This window comes from Nyctibius grandis, chromosome 2, assembly GCF_013368605.1.
Source record: "Nyctibius grandis isolate bNycGra1 chromosome 2, bNycGra1.pri, whole genome shotgun sequence".
In the NCBI taxonomy this organism is placed as follows: domain Eukaryota; kingdom Metazoa; phylum Chordata; class Aves; order Nyctibiiformes; family Nyctibiidae; genus Nyctibius; species Nyctibius grandis.
The window spans coordinates 116,063,016-116,085,817 of NC_090659.1; the positions used below are offsets into that span (position 1 = coordinate 116,063,016).

The 22,802-nt window shown below is 40.6% G+C and overlaps 1 protein-coding gene across 1 annotated transcript in view; it reads right to left on the reverse strand.

Annotated features, from left to right (window-relative positions):
- Window positions 1–1,000: 1,000 nt before the first annotated feature.
- Window positions 1,001–22,802, reverse strand: part of MTNR1B (melatonin receptor 1B) — a 30,447-nt gene continuing 8,645 nt past the window's right edge. Inside the window, exon 2 of the mRNA XM_068425209.1 lies at window positions 1,001–1,869. Within this exon, the coding sequence (XP_068281310.1) occupies window positions 1,001–1,869 (869 nt within the window). The remainder of the gene's footprint in view (window positions 1,870–22,802) is intronic.

Sequence of the window (22,802 nt, forward strand, 5' to 3'; positions counted from 1 at the left end):
ATTAGACACCAACAGTGGATTTGGTTCAAGATTAGATGTAGACATGTGAGGCAAGTATCTCAGCTACCATTATAGTCGAAAGTGCTTCTTCTTTTCGTCTGCTGTCATTTGAGATGATCTAGGATATCCTGCCTTGTGCCTAGTTGCCACTCCAGATGATCACAGGTCATATGTCATAATTTCCAGCCTATTGCAAATGTGTAAGGTGTGCTAAAGTGCATTAAACGGCATTGGATGTATATATTTAGCTAAATAAATGGAGCACAATGAAAATTCAATCTTCTCTAAAGGAAGAATATTACGTAAAGTAAATGTGTAAGAAACCAATCATTTGTGTTATATTATCTACTGTAAAATCAACCACAGAAGATGAAAAGAGTAAATACACTGTATTCCCAATCTCAGTGTATGTAAGTAGGAAAAACCTGTGAGGAAAAGCTCTAATATTAATATTTGCTTTTACACAAACATTCTTCTCTCTAATTTACACGTTTGATTCAAAGATACTACTACCTCCATCAGTACCTGTACAGAAATGTGATGCTTGGCTTATGTGTGGAAAAGAGAGTGCCTGCTTCACCTTCTGTGTTCAAATACAGGAGGGAGGAAAATATCACTCTGCAGCCTTGATGAGCTGCTTTGCTCGTAGACAAGTACCTTCACTACATCTTCTAAGAAATGAACCCTGCCGTTGTATAAAGAATGCAAAATTCACACTGAAGTAAAAAAAATACCTCATTCATATATTTGGGAGCAGAATTCAGCTCTCAGAACTAAAACAGCTTGCACTCACCTGCTCCTTAATTCTGAAATGCATTTTCAATTGATATCTTCTATAAATCATGAATAGAGAACAATGTGCTTTAACAAGAAGACAGTATTCTAGTCACAAAGTGCCATCCAAATGGAAAGCCCCCAAAAGTAAGCAAGAATGACCAGAACATTACAACTATATTTTTGGGTTTCTCCATGACAAACCCTTGCACTGACTATTACACATTTACAAGGTATCAGTTTTCACTTGGTCATTGTTGTTTAAAGCAGGAGAAGGCTTGCTCTTCTGACCATCAGTTCCTCCTTTGGATGTGTCCTGGAAGAAAAGCCTTGGCATCCACAGTGACATTAAAATTCGCTTGTATTCATTCCGAAAATTCTGGTTAAGAAGTCCGTATATTATTGCATTAAGGCAGCTGTTGAAATAGGCCATGAAGTAGCTTATAATGAACAACCATTCAGGAACTTTTGGTGCCATTTCCATAGGATCGATGGCTACAGCCAGCCCAATGAAGTTCAGAGGTGCCCAGCAAAAGGCAAAAATCACAAAAACCACAAACATGGTAAGAAAGTTTCTGAAGTCACTTGGCTTCAGTCTGGGCTTTATTTCTGACTTGACTCGTCTTTTAACTTGAAGCACTAAAACCCAAATTCGAAGATAGCAGAAGCTCACAATGGTGATAGGGATGATGAAGTGAATTACTACAACAGCTATGGTATAGTAGGAGCTTGCAGTCTGAACAAATGTGCATGAATAGATGCGTGGATCATACTTTAAAGAGCCAACAAAAAAATTTGGCACAGTTGCAATTACTGTTAATACCCAGACTAAGGAGACGTACAGCATCGTGTTCCAAGAGCTGTACACTTTGTCATAGGCAAAACTATGACATATATAGCAATATCGGTTTATCGCAATTGCAGTGATGTTGAAAATAGAGCCTATTACACTTAGTCCCATCACAAAGCCACTCAATTTACAGTGCATTTCACCCAAAGTCCATCCATTGTGGAAAATAGCTAAGAGCACCAGTGGGTATGGATACAAGGCCACTACCAGATCAGCAAAAGCCAGGCTCACCACAAATGCATTACCTGGGGAAAAAGAAAAATACATAGACATAAGTCTGAAAGCAAGCATAGCTGTGAACTAGAAGAAAATATGATATATTATTTTAGATATTTGCAATGCTAAATTATTGATGATGTCAGCAAGCAGCAGGTATATATGACCAGTAAGTCTGTATGAGAAATAACTTTACAATTCAACTTACAGCACCATGGAAATACCTGCAGCAACATGATGTTTCAAATCTGTTAATATTAACTCGATATTACCCTCCTTTCTATTTTAACCTTTAATAAACGTAATCATCAGTGAGACATTACATAGGCATGTGTTGAATTGTTTCAGTGTAGCTAACTCCATAGCTGGATCAAATAAGGTGAAAAAGAAATGGCTGTTATGCCATTCTAACCTGTCACTGGAGTACAACAGGCTCGACAGGTATCAAGGGGAAGGATATACAAAACTAGGTCTGTAGGGATTAGAAGGATGTGTTGGTTTATGGCTAAATTGCTACACAATAGTCTGTAGTATAGATATTTTCCGCATGAATGGCCTACCCATACTGTAGTTATTTTCCCATTAGATTGACTAAGGAAAACTGAATTGCCTTCACGACCCTCTGTAGAAAGGCCTATTTAATTATACAAAGGAAAAATGCATGAATGCAAGAGAAAGTATTCAAATTCGTGAGAGGAGACTTTAGATCCTTTTCTACTGATGATATTTAAAGGCGTTTTAGTGATATGGTTGAGACTTATTGTCTGTCTTTAAACAGTGTCATTTTCATCAGTTTCAAATTTCTGGCATTATATCTAAGGATACTTTAATAAAATAGTGAGATAGTAAATCATATTCCTGAAAAATGAGATTCTTACCATGATAAGTAGTGTCTTCCTTGCTTTTTAATGAAAATGTGAAATCACTCTCTAGGAACTTCCCCAGAGACAGAAAATAGAGGCACTAACTTTAGATTCTTGGTATTTACGTAGCATAAAACACATTTCTGGTTTGTATGCTCACTTTTTTTGCCTAAAGTCCTTCACAGCGTGAACAGATGTGCAAAAGACCCAAGTAGCTTTTAAAATTGTGTTCGGAACATAATTATTTTTTTTGAAAGAGCAATTAGATGCTCAATCCTACAAATTCTGAGCTTTCTAGTGCTTGCTCATCTAGGAAAGCAGTTCTCCATTTAATTTTAAGCACAGAAATAATGCTGTGGATAATGATGTAATTAGCTGGGAGCCACAGAACCAACAACCTTGTAATAATAAACTCCTCCAAAAATGGCAGGAGTTCACCTGTATACTGTTTGCTCCACCTGCTCTGTATCTGTAACTTGCTTGATCTGAATTAAGGCATGGGGAGCTCTCTTCCTCCCATACACTTTAGGGGAAGACCATGCTGATCAGAATTTGCACAACAGCTAGTGAACTTAACAGAAATCATAATTATCCATCTGTAGCTACAGAAACATGGCTCATCTCAAGAGTGGTGTACAATTTATTTTAGATGGTTCCTTGTAATACATGTAGCAGCCTGTCTCACACTCTCTTTATACTTTGAAGGTCACTCAAGTGTTTTCATAGCTACAGTTCACTGACATGGTACTGGATGTAAAGCAATTCCGTGCTAGTTGTCTTAGAAGTAGGATGCAAAACCAATAGTACTGTGTTGGTTTCTGTGCCCTCCTGAGCAGTTACTTCCTGCTTTAGGTTGAGGTGGGTCTATTTGAGTATGTTGTTGGACCTGCACAAAGAGTCATTTCCTGCTGGCTTTATATGCACTATACTGAATATAATTCAGTAATGTCATGCTGTTGTGAAAAAGGTAAATATAATTTTCAGACGCAAAACCACATAAAGTAATTGTTCCGTCTTACTCAGGATTGCTAAGGCAATGTCTCCAGGTTGGGGCTTTGCACTTCAAGAAAGAAGTAAACTCTAATTAGAGCTAATCTAGAGCAAAGCAAATATCTACTAGTTTTATGATTTGTGAGGAAAGACTGAACAAACTAGGGAGAGGACTGAGGGGGGGCATGGTAACAACCTTCAAATAAACGAAGCAGGAAAGATATAATCCATTCCCATGACTGTGGTGAACATAAACAAGCTTCAGTTACAACAAGGAAGTTTCAGATTAGACATTGAGAAAAACATTTTAATGGCAAGAAGATGGAAGTGCTGGAACATCTTGCTTTGAGTCTGCCATTGGTGGTTGTAAGAAAAAAAATAAACATTTGTCAGTATTGGCCTAGATACAGCTGATGCCTGTTTTGAGCATAGAAAGGATGAGATGACTTCGAAGGCCTTTTCTAGCCATAGAATAAATAGGATAAAAGACAAGACTAACAAAGGAGCAGGGGCATCTTTATCAGAATATATTTACACTATGGCAACATGAATTTCTCTTATGTTTTTTCATCACTGTATCTGACATTAGAAGATAGAGAAATCAGGAGAAAGAAAGAAAGAAAAAATACTTTTTTTTTTTTTTGCTTTAGAATGCCTTTTGGAGGAAGATAAGAGTTTAGTCCAGGGTGTGTGCTAAGATTAATCTAATCTCTAAGGCCTCCCAGCATCAGTTTATACCTAAAATTAAATTGTTCAGTTAAAATCAAGTGGGCATTCAGATCTTTCAATCATATTTGGAAATTTACTGTAAAGTACATTTGGCAAGAGAATTTCAAAAAGTGTGTGTGTAATTTAGGAATTCTTGAAAATTCCGGCTGCAATGAATAAAGACAGTTAGCAATGAACTTGTCAAAAACGAAATATACCTTTTTACGACAGAGAAGAAAAATGGTGCAATATCTATAAAGACCTCAAATGATTTGTCACTTGTATGGCTGTTTACAGGGTCAGGTGTTCACACTGTGCCCTGAAAAGTAAGGTCCAATGTTTTTTTCTGTCTATTTTGCTGACTGCAGCATAAAGTTTAATACTATATTACTGCAATGAATAATCTACAAAAGTAGAGAGAAACTTTTCTAATTCATAAAAACACATAATAAACATTTTGAGAGATCAAAGATCTTAGATGTCTTTTAAGTACTTGGAGAAAGTAAATGTTCCTTGATACACCTAAGACACAGCATTTTGAGTGGCTATAATTACATTCATAAGATAACCAAAGAGGTAACTTTTTGCTGTCTGTAACAATATAGAAACTACAGAATGCTCATCTAGTTGGAATTATTATCTTTATTTCCATAATTTACCCAATGGACTTTGTTTCTAGGTTTCAGTTTCATCAGACAGAAGATTATATTCATTTATAAGAAACACATTTGCTCACTGGAATGGAAAGACTCCTTAATTACAAGCAGTAGCTACTAAAGCCAAATATCTGGCCAGGGACTCACAAAGGTGCACATCTGCACTGTTATAAACATTGATAATTGGGTGCATAGAAAAGAAAATAAGTTCTGATATTGACTTTGGGTGCAATGGAAGTAGACTGATATTTAATGAAGCGTTCTTGCATATTGATCTTGCTACCCCAATTAATACGAAAAAGGAAACATTCACACCTTCTTGCCATCTTGATATGACTTGATATTGTAGGAATTTAATCACAAGACAAACTTTTTGGAAAGGTCTGGACTTCTAAGGGTTAAGCATCTGCCTTCTGAAAACACTATTGAGTTCTAACATCTCTACCAAAACCAGAAGTAATTGCAATCAATAACCATTTTGTTTAAGGTTTTGATTCTTTCTTTGGTTTCAAACTGGCTAAAATGATTATATATCATGATGTTTTATTTTTTATTGGATGGTGTTTTGGTTCTTACACATTTGTTTAACAAGCTGCTATACATTGCATACAGACATCTCCCTCTTATAGCTCTATTTCCCCCTAGCTACAGTCATGTTCGTCCTTGTGTACTCTTCTCTTGCATCCATTACTCTTGTCTTTAGCATACAAAGGCCTAGCTTCAAGACAGGAAAATTGTTTCTACGCAGTCTATTGTGCAAATGGTGGATGAGCCAACTAGGAGAGGAGCGCTGCTGGATCTTATCCTCAGTAACAAGGAGGGTCTGGTTGAAGAGGTGAAGGTTGAGGGCAGCCTTGGTTGTAGCGACCATGAGATGGTAGAGTTCAGGATCTCATGTGGCAGGAACAGAATAGCTAGCAGAATCACAACCCTGGACTTCAGGAGGGCCAACTTTGGCTTTTTCAAGCAATTGCTAGGGGAAATCCCATGGGACAGGGTACTAGAAGGTAAGGGGGCCCAAGATAGTTGGTTAGCATTCAAGGACTGCTTCTTCCGAGCTCAAGATCAGAGCATCCCAACAAGTAGGAAGTCAAGGAAGGATACCAGGAGACCTACATGGTTAAACAGGGAACTGCTGGGCATACTCAAGTGGAAGAAGAGGGTGTACAGATCATGGAAGGAGGGGCTGGCCACTTGGGAGGAATATAAGTCTGTTGTCAGAGGATGTAGGGAGGCAACTAGGAAAGCTAAGGCCTCCTTGGAATTAAACCTTGCAAGAGAGGTCAAGGACAACAGAAAGGGCTTCTTCAAATACATTGCAGGTAAAACCAACACTAGAGGCAATGTAGGCCCACTGATGAATGAGGTGGGGGCCCTGGAGACAGAGGATAAAAAGAAGGCGGAGTTACTGAATGCCTTCTTTGCCTCTCTCTATACTGCTGGAGGCTGTCCTGAGGAGCCCCGGATCCCTGCGGCCCCAGAAGAAGTCAGGATAGAGGAGGAATCTGTCTTGGTAGATGAGGGCTGGGTCAGGGACCAATTAAGCAATCTGGACGTCCATAAATCCATGGGCCCTGATGGGATGCACCCGCGGGTGCTGAGGGAGCTGGCGGAAGTCATTGCTAGGCCACTCTCCATCATCTTTGCTAAGTCGTGGGCAACGGGAGAGGTGCCTGAGGACTGGAGGAAAGCGAATGTCACTCCAGTCTTCAAAAAGGGCAAGAAGGAGGACCCGGGTAACTATAGACCGGTCAGCCTCACCTCCATCCCCGGAAAGGTGATGGAACAACTTGTCCTTGGTGCTGTCTCTAGGCACATCAAGGATAGGGGGATCATTAGGGGCACTCAGCATGGCTTCACCAAGGGAAAGTCATGCTTAACCAACTTGATAGCCTTTTATGAGGACATAACCCAGTGGACAGATGATGGTAAAGCTGTGGATGTGGTCTATTTCGATTTCAGTAAAGCGTTTGACACGGTCTCCCACAGCACCCTCGCAGCTAAACTGAGGAAGTGTGGTCTGGATGATCGGGTAGTGAGGTGGATTGTGAACTGGCTGAAGGAAAGAAGCCAGAGAGTGGTGGTCAATGGGACTGAGTCCAGTTGGAGGCCTGTGTCTAGCGGAGTCCCTCAAGGGTCGGTACTGGGACCAGTACTATTCAATATATTCATTAATGACTTGGATGAGGGAATAGAGTGCACTGTCAGCAAGTTCGCTGATGACACAAAACTGGGAGGAGTGGCTGACACACCGGAAGGCTGCGCAGCCATTCAGAGAGACCTGGACAGGCTGGAGAGTTGGGCGGGGAGAAATTTAATGAAATATAACAAGGGCAAGTGTAGAGTCCTGCATCTGGGCAAGAACAACCCCATGTACCAGTACAAGTTGGGGACAGACCTGTTGGAGAGCAGCGTAGGGGAAAGGGAGCTGGGGGTCCTAGTGGACACCAGGATGACCATGAGCCAGCAGTGTGCCCTTGTGGCCAAGAAGGCCAATGGCATCCTGGGGTAGATTAGAAGGGGTGTGGTTAGCAGGTCGAGAGAGGTTCTCCTCCCCCTCTCCTCTGCCCTGGTGAGGCCGCATCTGGAGTATTGTGTCCAGTTCTGGGCCCCTCAGTTCAAGAAGGACAGGGAACTGCTAGAGAGAGTCCAGCGCAGAGCCACGAAGATGATTAAGGGAGTGGAACATCTCCCTTATGAGGAGAGGCTGAGGGAGCTGTGTCTCTTTAGCTTAGAGAAGAGGAGACTGAGGGGTGACCTCATGAATGTTTATAAATATGTAAAGGGCAAGTGTCATGAGGATGGAGCCAGGCTCTTCTCAGTGACATCCCTTGACAGGACAAGGGGCAATGGGTGCAAGCTGGAACACAGGAGGTTCCACATAAATATGAGGAAAAACTTCTTTACGGTGAGGGTGACCGAACACTGGAACAGGCTGCCCAGAGAGCTTGTGGAGTCTCCTTCTCTGGAGACATTCAAAACCCGCCTGGACGCGTTCCTGTGTGATATGGTCTAGGCAATCCTGCTTCGGCAGGGGGATTGGACTAGATGATCTTTCGAGGTCCCTTCCAATCCCTAACATTCTGTGATTCTGTGATACTGATGCATTTTTCTCTGCCCCCTCCTCTCTTACTGTCGAACTTGGGTAGCTGTGTAGCAACAAATATAAAGAGTACAGACAGGCAAGGCAGAAAGTGAATGAATATGACTATAATGTGTTGGCAGGTTTTTTTAAATTACTCAGGATAGTTATTGTATTTGCTATTTCCATATCCTGACCCTAAAGGAAAACTCAGAGTTAGTCTTGCAGGTTTCTTACTTCATTATGTCTTCAGTTGAAATGTAAGTGGGAAAGCTCTTTCTTTGGGCTTAAGGCTTAACAATCCCTCTAATAATCAGTACTATGTATATAATTAAATAGCCTTTTATACTGCCTGAGAATTATGAGAACTGGAGTTTTTCTATGATATATCACTCTGACAACTACCTATAGGTATTTATCTGTAGTAAAGGAAGAGAAGAAAGATCTTGACTTTAATGAAGTGAATGAGAGTCCTATCATTCTATAAAATGAAGCCAATCATTCCCCTGCAGAGTTCACAGTAACAAACATCCTCAAGAAGAAGTTAGACTGACAGACTGTCTGTCCATACACACCAGACTTTTCTCTGGTGCTAGCTTCTTCTTCAGCCCCCTTTTTTATTTCTCTGATAGACCCCTGTAGCCCATGTACTCAAAATGAACTTAAAAAGGAGAGTTCTGGAAGGGGGGTTGGACTAGATGATCTCCAGAGGTCCCTTCCAACCCTAACCATTCTGTGATTCTGTGTGATTCTGATAGCTTTCTTGTTGTGGTTGATGTATAAAGACAGAATCTGGGCTCAGTTTCTAGACAGCCTTATAGCCAAAGACACAAGATATCACTTCAGGGATGCATGGTGTCATCTATTCTGTAAGTTACTTTTATAAAAACACTAAGCATACAAAACGCTTTTTTGTTCTAGTTTCTAAAATGTTCACAAAATACACAAGGTGAGTTCAATCTTTTAGTTCTTTCCTGTAAGTCATCAAAGGAAAAAAAATGTTTACAGTCTTGATCATAATTCCAAATTTCTGCAAGTGATATGTTGCTTGCATACAAAATCATTCCTCAGCTGTGACATCACCTCTCTCTAATAAAGGTAACCTTGATCCTGATACTAGGCTTGATATGGAAGTTGTTGGTGGCATATAATTTTTGTTTCTGACTACCAGCAATTTGTGGAAACAAAACATTATTTTTATAGTTTTAATCTTAAAGTTATTGCCATATTATATTATATTATATTATATTATATTAATGTAAATTATTTGCCTTTTAGGCCTCTTTAATGTCTTCTGAAGTTAACAGGAGAATTGCCATAGACTTAAAGGAGACATTAATCAGATACAAGAAAATAAAGACCTCTTATTAACAGGAACGTGAAATACTGAAAGCATTTTGTCCATATAATAGGAGCAACAACAATGAAAAAAATGAAGCACTTGAATTATATTTGGATGTAAAAGAGCAAAAATCAAAGCCTAAACCCCTTTCACAGTTTCTACAACTTTTAAAAGAGCAGATCTTACCTTCAGTCAAAGAGAAATAGAAGTGCATTAATCCCAAGGCACGTTAGCCAGGATTTATTACAGCAAGTGGCTTATTGCATCTATTGTTTGAATCTAGACCAACATGGAGATTGAAGAGGCATATACAACAGGCTGAAGAAAGAAATCAGTCTTTCAGTCAAGAAAGCTGTCTCTCTTTAATCTCCCCTTGTCTGTAATTACTAATTAGTAAAAGAAACTATGCAGCTCTGATAAAGTACTGTCTTAAATTTCTTGTGCAACATCATCTTTTGAGAACTAGGCCTAAATATAACTTCCAGGCTCCAGACTCTACTGAACCCTCATTAGAGTGAGTGTCAGGGTCTGGACCAGATAAAACAGGAGCATACTCAACTAACAGCAAATTGGTATAAAATTGACTTCTCCACTCCTGGTTGTAGAAGAATAGCCCTGAGACTGAAACTCAGGACCAGTCTGCTCAGCCAAACCATTTCAGCAGCAGGTTCTTCTACAGGCCAGCCTGAGTGCAAACCTGAGCAAGACATGAGTGGCTTTCCAGCTCAGCATTCAGGATTTTGGCAACAGGTGATTACTGTGATGGAACTGTGTAGCTGGCTCCACTCCTGGAGCTTCTTCATTAAATGTGCATCCATGTACATAGGGATACTCACTATTTCCTCAGATGATCATCTTTCCCAAAATTTCAGTTAGTTTTGGCATATTTTATGAAAGAATTACATAAGATAGAAGGTTATGCTTTCAGAGCCAGAACTTCTGCTAAACCTCCAGGTGGTGGCTTTTAAATGGAAGACCTGGCCACTTCATTGCTGGTTCTTGATGCTGCCAGTGACACCTACATTTTCTGACTTATCATATTTTCCACTGGGCTTCAGTTCCTATAATTCTTGCAGCTCATTTCAGGCTTGGTTGTGGCGGTTCTTCTTAAGGTCTGCTCTTTTATATGGAAAGAAACACATGACTCTTGAGGGACTGAAGAACTAGCACCAGGTAGGCAGGCAGAAGTAAGGACTGGGTAGGTTTTTGTTTCTCTTTCCAGAGTGGCTCAGTGTATTTGGCTCAAATGGCATGCAGGGAAACATTAGATGCTCCTGGAGAAAGGCTGATGCTTCTTACTTCCTCACTGCTCACTTTTGTCTCTAGTTTTGGCTTCTTTGATTAGTAATTTTTTACAGTATTTAAGCTCTTGTAGTTCTTGATTTTTTGTTTAAATAGGTAACTTTTAAATCTGTTTAAAATCACCTGTATCAACTCTTTTTTTTTCCTCACAATCCATCAGAGAGAATAAATCCTGCTAGCCGAATTCAGATGAAACTCCATTCATGCCAGCAGAAATGAAGGCACCAGAAGGGGACACTAGCAGCAGGTGGAGCAGAGAATTAAGTCTTTCACACACTGACATTTGAATTCCCTGTGACACTAGAAGCCAAGACTTAGGGTAATCTTTGATTTACTGAGATATGTTAGTCTAGTATAATGTTCAACAGTGTGTTACTAACAGAAAGTTTAACATAATGCTCCAAGCAAGTGCCACATGGGTTTTTGTTTTCTTTGAACATGACAGTTTAAAAGTGGTGATAAGCTCCTTCATAGTTATGCTTCATGATTACAGGTATTAGTGGGATATACAGCAGACATCAATGTAATGGAAAGGGACAGGTAATATATTTTCACTAGAACCGCAGAATTTAGGGACTCTGGTAAAAAATACACCATAGAAAATGAATCAAGGCTGGTCTTTGATCTATGGAACATTCAGGTTCTTTCTTTTTAGGGAATGTATGTTCTATGAAACTGTTTAAAATATTTGGTGAGTATAATTATCCTGTGATATGTATAAGGAAAATTCTCTACCATCTCTGGGAGTACTATACACAGAGCAGAAGGGGAGTATTCACTGTTGCAGTTATCCTTTCATTGTGCAGCCTCCCAAAGGCTTTGGGAGAGCTTTCTATTCAGAAGAAATCCAGGCCTAGACACCCTGAAAGTTAGATGTCTGCGTTTTCACAGAAAAGTCTGGAATCCAGACTAAATAGGGATTAAACATTAGTCATCCACTTTCTGGATGAAAGCACTATGCTGTTAAGTATAAGATTAAAATAGGCACTTCTCATTTTAAGATAAAACAATACAAACACCCCACTGTGGGACAGTTTAGTGGAGAATGCTCTGTACACCCCTTTTTCAAGCTGTCCTGCAAAGCGAAGAATGCAGGATCCACAGGACTAGAAGCTCAGCGTATAAAAGGGAGTTTGAGACTGTGGCTTAGTGACTCCCAGACTGCTGGACTGGGACAGACTTGTGTTCCTGGCCCTACATCTGCAACTATGAGTTGGTGTTGGAAGCTACACTTTCAGGAGCTGAATTTTAGGCTTGTAAGATGTAGCTCTCAGGTGTCAACATAGTCTTGCTGAAAAGAGGCACCTAAGTTGCACCATTGATTAATATGTTTCTGAGCTCATGATTTTGGCATGCTTGGCAGCTAGGTATGAATATAACTCAGTGAGCAAAGCCTCGGGTTTTTCTGTGTGCTCAGGCTTCTTCTCCCTGTGGTTAAATATGGGAGCACTGTACTTGTTGTGAGTTTGCTGCCATGAGTTTTGTAATAGACTGCAGGTGCAAAAAAAAATATTTCTAACGCTGTGCTGTTAAAAATTTAGTAAAGGCTTGAAATTCGTAACCCCTAGGTATGTAATTTTGCTCACCTGTGGCTTCCTCTGGTGTGAGTAGGGACAGTGGTGATTCTCTGTTGCCACCTAGTGCACTAGTAACAACAGAGACAATACATTGCACTGTCTAGCACCGCAAAGGGCAGAAGCAAGTGTTCGTTCTTCCAGAGCAAAAGTCAGATAGTACGTTTGTGAGGTGATAAATACTTTTCTGGACTTCTGATACTTTCTGAGATTGCAAGAACTTTCTTGGTACTGAGTGTTTTCAGAGAGAAAAGGGGAAGCAAAAGAGGTGAGACAGGCTTTTCTAGAGAATTCACTATTGCCTAGTGGTTAGGATACTTCCATGGTAGAAGAGCCTTGCTTTGAAAAAGGACTTGAGCCTATGTCTCCCATAGTCCCAAGAGAGTGCCCTACTCACCAGCCCTGCTGCTCTTCTGGGGGTTAGCCTGCTTGTCTCTCCCTAGGTTATGTTCAAGAATTTCACCCTAGAACCAGAACACATAGGTTATCACTTACATTGTAAGTGCTCTTCATCAGTCTGTCCCAAAGCAGGAAAAACAACTTTTAAAATCCTTCTAATGATTGAACAGGTGGGAAACTCAGATAGACGAGTGCAGGGACTCTCCCAAGACACAGATTATGAAGAACACTCTAGGTTCATGAGCCTTGCTCTTCTCTGTTAGATAATACCACCTCTATTATGCACACTCTGGAAAAAATGACAGCACCTGTCCAGCTCCCTGCTCCAAAATGACACCATAGTGTCACACTGGTACTGAGGGATGGAGCCAATAGAAGAGCTAGAGCTATTCAGTGAAGCTAGTCAAATTCAAAGCAATCAAAAGGGGGTGGTTGCTGTGGTAGGTAGTAAACCTGTAGAACTCCTTAACAGATGTTGCACATGCAAAAATTTTACCTGTATTCAAGGGAAGGCTGGAAAAGTACTTGAAAGAGACATCAGTTGAAGGTTACTAAACAGACACAACATACTAGGTTCAGGAAATCCTCTGAGCTGGAAGGAATCACAAGCTGAGAAAATACAGGAAAAGTATCATATGGGGTTGCTCTTTTCTTTTTTCCTGAGTGCCTGCTTACATCTACAGTTAAAGACAGAGCATGAGGCTAGCTATGCCCTTAGTCTGTATCAATAAAACTGCTTGTACGATGAGGACAGTAGGTTTCAGTGACACCATTCAGAAGCACAGCTCCTCTCGGCCTCCCCTGTTGCCCCTGTTGTGCTGATCTGAGTGGTATGATGAGACATTCCCATTCAGGTCCTTGCCAGCCACTCCTCTACACAACCAGCCCAGTTTCATTGACAAAATGTTTGAAGGGGCAATAACCTTGTTCTGTATGTCTAGGAACCTGCAACTGAGCTGCATTTTGCAGCAGGCTCAGGGGTGAAGATCCCTTATACCAATGCCCTCACACTGAAGTCTTGCCTTCAGGGTAGTCTAGGATGGCAAAAGGCCCCTGTTGTTTCTGAGAGAATGTCTCTGTCTAGGGTACTATTGCTTTTCATGCACGGAATGAAGCCAAGACACTTAATTACTCTGAGTGCTTACCACTGTGGGCACCAGTGACAGCCCAGCTTCAAAACATCCAGTTGCTGAGCACAATCACTGAATAACAACAAAATCAGTCTGTTTTTTCAGTAATTCATGAAAGAAGTTGTGTTTCCTGTATCTGTCAGTACATATCAACTTAATGTTCTTCACTTCAAGTAATCACACGGTTGATTTCTTCGACCAAAGAAGAATAGGAAACCTACATGAACAACTGCAAGTATGAAAACTCATTTACAGCTGACAAAGGGTCTAACATGAAAAGCTGTAAAACACAACAGGTACAATCTAGTCAGATCCTACGAATAGCTAGGCAACATATTATTGTTAATAACATATTTTTTTCAGTTTCCCAACACTATATTGCACATAGAAAAAAGTGAAATATGTAGCATTTTTTAGGATGTTATTTTGTTAAAAAAAAGAAACCAACTAAAACTTGGTTCAGATCAACTGTAAAAGACTGGAGTGTAGAAGCAAACAAAGTAAGGACATTTCACTGCTAAAAACTCTGGACAAAATTTTATTGTGTCCTGGCAGATATTAATTTATATTGTGTGAAAGGCTAGCTTATCTTCTATTACCTTCACTATCACCTTCTATTACCTTCATCTTTGTTACCGTCTTTAGCCTGAATTTGTGTTAAAGGAAATTATGTTGGTTTTTTTTTTTCTCTCTTACAGCATCAAAACAATGTTCAGGTCCTTAGAATGGCTAATCTTCCACCTCTTTTATAAAGGAGGACAAGAAACTGAAGAACGAAAATAATTTTGTGCAAACAAAAACCATGTTTTGTTTTGGTAAGCTGGTTGGTTTGCATTTTTTTTTAACATTCACTAGAAGATTAGTTGAATTAAAAAAAAAAAAGAACGCCAACAACATAAATAATTCTATTTTGAAATATAAGGCTCAAGATATTACAGAAGATATTAAAAATATCCAGCAGATATCTCAAGTGAATAAAATTGACACTACTGCAGACTACGGGACATACTCAGCACCAGTTAGCCAAGAGATTTGGTTAGCTGTGATAAGGCGCATCTTGGAGCTTTGCCTTGTAGACCCATTTAAACAGAACAGAACAAAGCATTTTGACCAGTACAAATGCTGGGACATCCTCTAATGGAAATGAAGATGTGCAAGTGGTAGTTTCCACAGTGATTTACTCAACTGCTCTACGGGGCTCCAGATGAAGGACTCGCAGCATGTGACAGCTACACAACCAGAAACAAATACATGCAAAGCATGTACATGCAAACTAGTTACAGCTGCAAAAAGAAATAAAATCTAAGTCCACTATGTTGCTATGTAGTTTTAGGGGTTTCTGTGTTCACCTCCCAGACATGGTGGGGGAGTCTTGGACTTCCATAGTCCAAGACAGTCTTGGAATTCTATAAAATGGGATCTGATACACTGAAGTAAATATAGTATATGGGAACATCTAATATAGGGAACATTTAGGCTGACAAGTTGCCAGTGCTTCTAACATTCTCTGGAGTCCCTTCATTATGATCTTCTTTTCCCTTCTCTCTCTTCCCTTCCTTACCTATTTTGCCAAGGAAGAAAATCGATGATACTTGATGAAAACAACGATTATAACCTTTCAGTGAGGAAAAGTCTTACCCTTTTTGTTCTGAGCTTTTGGAAGGCCTCATCACTGTATAGGGAGATGAATGTCTTCACAAGCTGTTGTCAGTCTGTGCCTTCTGCTTCTTTTGGAAACAAGGTCTTAAAGCAAAGTACACTGACATGATTCATCTTATAATGATACTTATAAGTTTGTAAACAGCATGTAAACACATGAGAAAATAGAACACTTTTCCAGGAAGTGCATTCTGTATTCTTTTCTAAAGCATCAGCCAGTTTGTGTTTCAACTCCATGCAAAGTATGTAATGATCATTTCCTGAATTAAGGTCTTTTCTGAGAGCCAGTAAAAGCCTTGCAAAATGACTAGACAAAAGCTCTGTTCAGGTGGGCCCTGTGAGTCATGATATTGGTGAGATAGTTAAACAAAGGGTGATAGGCATATGCACGTAACCACAAACTCATTTATGTTGGAATGGATCTCTGGAGATCATCTAGTCCAACCCTGCTGTTCAAAGAGAGGTCAACTACAGCAGGTTTCTTCAGGGCCATATCCAGTCAGGTTTTGTCCATCTCCAACCATTGTATCACCTGTGAACTTGCTGAGGATATACTCTGCCATATCAACCAGGTTATTAATGAAGAAATTAAACAATATTGGTCCCAGTATTGACCTCTGAGGACACCACTAATGGCTTGCCCTCCTACTTTGTGTCACTGACCACAATCCCCCGAGCTAGTCTATGAAGGTGTTATGGGAGACACTGTCAAAAGCTTCACTAAAGTCAAGGTAAACAACATCCAGAACTCTCCTCTGATCCACCAAGCTAATCATGTCATTGTAAAAGGCTATCAGGTTGGTTAAGCATGATTTTCCATTTGTAAATCCATGCTGATTACTACCAATCACCACCTTGTCTTTCATGTTTCTGGAAAAGGTTTCTAGGATTAGTTACTCCATCAACTATTCATTACCTTGTTAATGAATCAGAAGTGGTACCTTCTTATGGCATCATGCAATTCAATTTTGTTGACTGCTTGTCTTCCAACCGTTAATTAAGTCAAACTTTGGTTAGGTTATGATAGAATTAATCTGAAAAGCAATAGCCAAGAATGAGACACTAACTGGAAACATGCCACATATTCTCATGGGATGAGACTACCCACAGGCTTTTAATCCTGTCTTGAAAATCAATTATACATGAAATTTCTGGAAGTGTTGTGGAAGGCATTTCAACTCTTCAAATAAGTTCTTTTGGCCTCAGTGGTACTGGCAGTGTTTGGGGGTAAAAGAAGGAATGCATAGCTGCATCTCTTATGGTTTCCAAAGTACTTATCTCTCAGTCCTTTGCAGATGATTTTTATTTACATTTCATAAATGAAGCACTGGGGATCTGAAAGACCATAGCAATTTACTCAGAAGAGAATGTATGATCAGCTTTGGTGGAGCTTTGAATAGTGTAGTTAGCTGATTTAGTGTAGTTACCAGTTAGTCTCCTGGTTAGATACCTAGTTTAGTATAGCTACCAGTGAAGATACCAATTTTATCTGGTGGTTAGCTACACACCATTAACTGTGTTAGCTGGTTCCTGTGGGAAAGCTTCAGGAAAGGTCATCTCTTTGCTTCAGAATGTAGACAAGTATTCCTTGTATAAAGCAATTGACATCTGCTTTTTGTGAATTCTAACTCTGTAAATTGTGAAATTAAGCAATTTTGCACATAGGTGTAAAGTGGGTGCTGTTTCCGAACAGTCTGATGCCAAATAAGTTCCTTGGCTTGTGAACACTTTGGGAGTTCTGTTATTTTTATTTCATGCTTATGTAGAATAATGGCATGCTGACTCTTTCTGCATATCACAGAATCACAGAATGGTTGGGGTTGGAAGGGACCTCTGGAGATCATCTAGTCCAACCCCCTACCAAAGCAGGTTCCCCTAGAGCACGTTGCACAGAGTTGTGTCCAGGCAGGTTTTGAATATCTCCTGAGAAGGCGACTCCACAGCCTCCCTGGGCAGCCTGTGCCAGTGTGCTGTCACCCTCAAAGTAAAGAAGTTTTTTCTCATATTGACATAGAACTTCCCATGTTTCAGTCTGTGTCCTTTGCCCCTTGTCCTGTCGCTGGGCACCACTGTGAAGAGTCTGGCCCCATCCCCTTGACACCCACCCCTAAGGTATTTGTAAGCATTGTTAAGATCCCCCTTCAGTCTTCTCTTCTCCAGGCTGAACAGACCCAGCTCCCTCAGCCTTTCCTCATAAGAGAGATGCTCCAATCCTCTGATCATCTCTGTAGCCCTCCACTGGATGCTCCAGTAGTTCCCTATCTTTCTTGAACTTGGGGGCCCAGAACTGCACACAGTGCTCCAGGTGTGGCCTCACTAGGGCAGTGTAGAGGGGAAGGATAACTTCCCTTGACCTGCTGGCCACACTCTTCCTAGTGCACCCCAGGATACCATTGGCCTTCTTGGCCACAAGGGCACATTGCTGACTCATGGTGAACTTGTTGTCCACCAGAACTCCCAGGTCTTTCTCTGCAGAGCTGCTTTCCAGCAGGTCAACCCCCAGCCTGTACTGTTGCATGGGGTTATTCCTCTCTAGGTGCAGGACCCTACACTTGCCTTTGTTGAACTTCATGAGGTTCCTCTTCACCCAGCTCTCTAGCCTGTCTAGGTGTCTCTGAACGACTGCGCAGCCTTCTGGTGTATCAGCCACTCCTCACAGTTTTGTGTCATCAGCAAACTTGCCGAGGGTACACTCTGTCCCTTCATCCAGATCACTGATGAATAAGTTAAACAGGACTGGACCCAGTACTGACCCCTGGGGAACACCACTAGCTACAGGCCTCCAACTAGACTCAGCACTGCTGATCACAACCGTCTGCATATCTCTGCATGTTTCTGTATTCAGTACGGTGGGTAACACTCACCATTCTTAGCAGCTCTTGGGTACATGAAGGATGCAGTCCTTAAGCCTGAACTCAGAACTGTTTACAGCCTCAATGAATGAGGCTAAAAACCCCCTCAGCAATGAGTGGTTTCACTTCAGAGCAGTGCAGTAGCAGTTACTGTGTAGATTACTACGTCAGAAGGAGTGTGCTGAGGTGCTTTTAAGAAAACAGCAGAATTAACTTTTACCTGAGAGGCTAAAAAGCATGGCCCTCTATTTTTAAAGGACAATATGGAAGAAAATACAAAGGTGTGTTAAAGTTGCATGCAGTCTTGAATTTGCAAACCAGAAGGTTTGTCTGAGTGAAGACGGAAATTCCATCTAAGGTGTTGCGTGAAACTTTTCCTCTGTAACAATCCAAAGATTACACCCTGTGCATTCCTGTGAGTAACGCTTGGTTTCAAATGAGTTGGCTGGAATGCTCAGTCTCTCAAATATATATTTCCAAGAGTGTCACGAACCATAAGTTGTAAGTTGTACATGTCTTACGAACCATAAATTGTAACCCTTCATAGAAAGGAGGGATGCGATAGCTCCCGGTTGGCACGTAGTGACTACCCCACCTGCATGTCTTTACCTGTCTTGAAGTGAAGCAACATGTTTTAATATAACATCCTTTTACTTGTCAGTAGGAAAACTGAATAGAGTTGTCTACTTCTAAGGACATTTTTTGGGCTTTTATAAGCCCTGAAGACTACAATGCTGATGAACTTCACCATGGGCAGGATCTGCATGAATAGTTTGAACAGACACTTTTTTTAAAAAACTATGGAGATAATATTCAGCAAGTAGATTATTTTTATATGAATGAATAGTAGCAAATAAATATAAATACCTAGACTTATTAGATAATACATATTCATAGGTGATACCCATCTGACTGAAAGTCCTTTTCCCTATTTGAACTCAAATTAAATTCTGTGTATACTGAGGTAACTGGAAAAATTGCACTGACTTTAGTATGAGAGGACACTGAGAATTCCAGGCAGGATTTGAGCAAATCTTAGAGACACGAGGATGTCCTTTACAGGTCTTTGTGTTTTTTACAGGTTCCTTTGTCTTTTGTGTATTTTACCCTTCGATGCTAGCTCTGAACTTATAATTAGCTAACATAATTATATTTACAAGGCTGATGAATCAAGCAGATATTTTTCCTGTTAGTCAAACTGCTAGCTCCAGCGGCTATATGTAATATTTTCTGACAACAGTTGTTGCCCTTGTTTTGCAAATATGGCAGTCTAAAACAATAGATTAATAGATGTTGTTCTGTAGCAGAAAGATAACAATGTTTGTGGAAGTGTCATGTAATATTATTACAATCTTCATACAGGTTTTTAAACATTGAAAATGAGCCAAGTCCATAAAAAGCAGCTGAAAAAATTAGTAACTTTGTGAGAAGGGTTATGTTTTTTCTTCAGACATAATTTAAGCAGCTTTTATTAAACAGTGTAATCAAATATCTCTATAATTAATAAATAATTAAAAAAGAATACCAGCAATCAAAATCCTAGTCATGCGATGAATGTGTTTAGGCTCTTGTTATCTGTTGTCATGTCAAGACGTGACTGTCCCATACGCAGCTGAAATGTCAGGAAAATATTGACTCTATGATATAGTTCAGTCCTTATCAGTATTGAGACCAAAAGTAAACCAGAAGATTCCAAAGCAGCTATTGTTGTTAAGGAGGACAATGGAGTTGCACCCACAGTGCATTAGATATATTTCTGTTAGCTGTTGCTTTCAGGAAATCTGTTTCATGGCCATATCAAGGTAGGAGTTTAAAAACTAGATCAACCACTCAGACTGATTTTTTGGAAGATGAAAATTACTGTAACATTTCTTCCTTTCTGCAAAGAAAAAAATTGTTTTGTTTTATCAGCCCAGGATAACAGAGCTGTTTTCATATGTATTCTTCACAACAAGGCAATGTATTTGCCAGTCTATGTCAAGGTACCAGTATGTACTTGTAAAGGATAATTTCTAAGAAGCTAAAATCTGGAGCACATCTGAAGATACTGGTACTCAGAACAGGTCTGAATTGGAGTAGGAGTAGAATTTATTCCCAGAGGCAAAGAACAGGTTATCACCGATTTAATGAGATAAATGTAGTCTCCTATAACATCCTCCATAGAATAGTCCAAGTCACCTGGTGAATACATATCCAGGAAATTATGGGAGGTTCCAGGAAATTATAGGTCCATCAGTCTTGCTTCAGTCCCTGGGAAAGTTATGGAACGAATCCTCCTGGGGACTATCACAAGTCAAGTGAAGCATGTGATTGAGAAAAGCCAGCACAGATTCACCAAGGGCAAATCATGCTTGACAAACCTGATCGCCTTCTACTACAAAGTAGCCTGCTCGGTTGATGTGGGTTGAGCAGTGGACGTTGTCTACCTGTATTTCTCCAAGGCTTTCGATACAGTTTCCTGCAGCCTCCTCCTAGAGAAACTGATGTGTTATGGTCTAGACAAGTGGTCTATGCAGTGGGTGGGGAACTGGCTGACAGGCCGTACCCAGAGGGTGGTAGTAAATAGCTCCTTTTCAAACTGGCAAGCTGTCACAAGTGGGGTCTCCCAGAAATCAATATTGGGCCCAACACTTTAATATCTTCATAAGTGATCTGGATGATGGGATCAAGTGTACCCTGATGAATTTTGCCAATGATACCAAACTGAGTGGGGAAGTGGATGCTTCGGAAGGGAGAGCAGGATGACCTGGGTAGGCTGGATAACAAGAGTGGGCTAACAAGAACCTTATGAATTTCAACAGGGACAAGTGTAAGATCTTGCACCTGTGAAAACATAATCCAGGAGTGCAGCACAGGCTGGGATCTACCCGGCTGAGGAGCAGAGCTGTGGAAAGGGATCTGGGGGTCCTGGTGGACAACAAGCTCAATATGAGTGAACAGTGTGCTGCAGCAGCAAAGGAAGCCAACATTGAGTTGCATCAACAAGGGTATCACCAGCAGAGATAAAGAAGTCATTATCCCACTCAGCGCTTGTCAGGCCACACCTGGAATACTGTGTTCAGCTTTAATGCAAAAAAGATGTGGACAGGCTGGAGAGGGTCCAGAGAAGGGCCACAAATATGATCAAAGGACAGGGAAGCCTGCCATATGAGGAAAGGCTGAGAGAACTGGGTTTGTTCAGTCTTGAGAAAAGAAGGCTTAGGGGAGACCATATCACCATGTTCCACTATTTAAAGGGTGGCTACAAAGAAAATGGAGACTCCCTTTTTACAAGGAGTCACGTGGAAAAGATGAGGGGTAATGGGTACTCCTGGGAAGGTTCTGATTGGACACAAGAAGGCAATTTTTCATAATGAGAACAGTCAGCCATTGGAATAATTTCCCCACTGGTGGTGGATTCCCCGGTGGTGGATTCCCCAACACTGGACACTTTCAAGATTTGGCTGAACAGGTGTTGGGCCATCTCGTCTAAACCGTGCTTTTGCCAAGAAAGTTTGGACCAGATGATCCTTGAGGTCCCTTTCAACCTGGTATTCTATGATATATCTTCTAAGAACAGTTGAAAAAATTAGTCTTTTAAAATGAACTCTCCTGGCTTTCTGTGAGTAGATTTGGTCTCTTAGCTCTTTGGCTGATTGTGTCAAAGAGCACCATGAATCTTTGAATTGCTTCTGTTGGTCCATCCAAGAACAGAGCTTTACTGCAGAGAGGTCATGCCTCATGTAGGCAGTAAGTCTTGTGAAGGAAAGACCAGTGCAGAGGCCAGGAGAGAGCTGGCAGCAAAGGGTTTGCTGCTAAGACACATAGGAATTCCCATACTACAGCTGCCAAGAGGTCCTTCGAACTTCCTGTCTCTGAGGGTGTGCTTGCATTAGTTATTTCAGGGAGATGAAAGCAAACTTATCCATGCTTGGAGCTGAAAAAAAAGGATGCGTGATTGTGTCAGTGTCAGATCTATGGAGAGCCTGGGTGTGGTATTGCAGACAAAGCATCACACTAACATTACCCTTTGGTTTTCCTTTTGCTCAGAACATGGGTAGAGTGGACTTGTGCCAGTTGAAATACACAATGTAAATATCTCCTTAGATTCTTCCGTTACAGGTTCAAGTAAGCCCTTACACATCTCCAACAAGATGCTTGTTCCGTTTCCTCTAAAGATAAGCACATCAATAGCTCCATTTACCCAGTGAAATAGAACTCGGCCTTTTATTCTAAAATAGAAGTGTCTTGGAGCTGATCTTGGTGATTTGCTTCCTAGTTGCTTGTTAAAAAACTGATCACTTCAGGTACAGGATAAAATAAAATTGTAATTAAAACTATCAATTAATATGGTATTGCCAGGTGCTTCAAAGGAGGATACAAAGTATCCTATAGCTGTAGACTAACCTGTGTCAGATTAGAATTT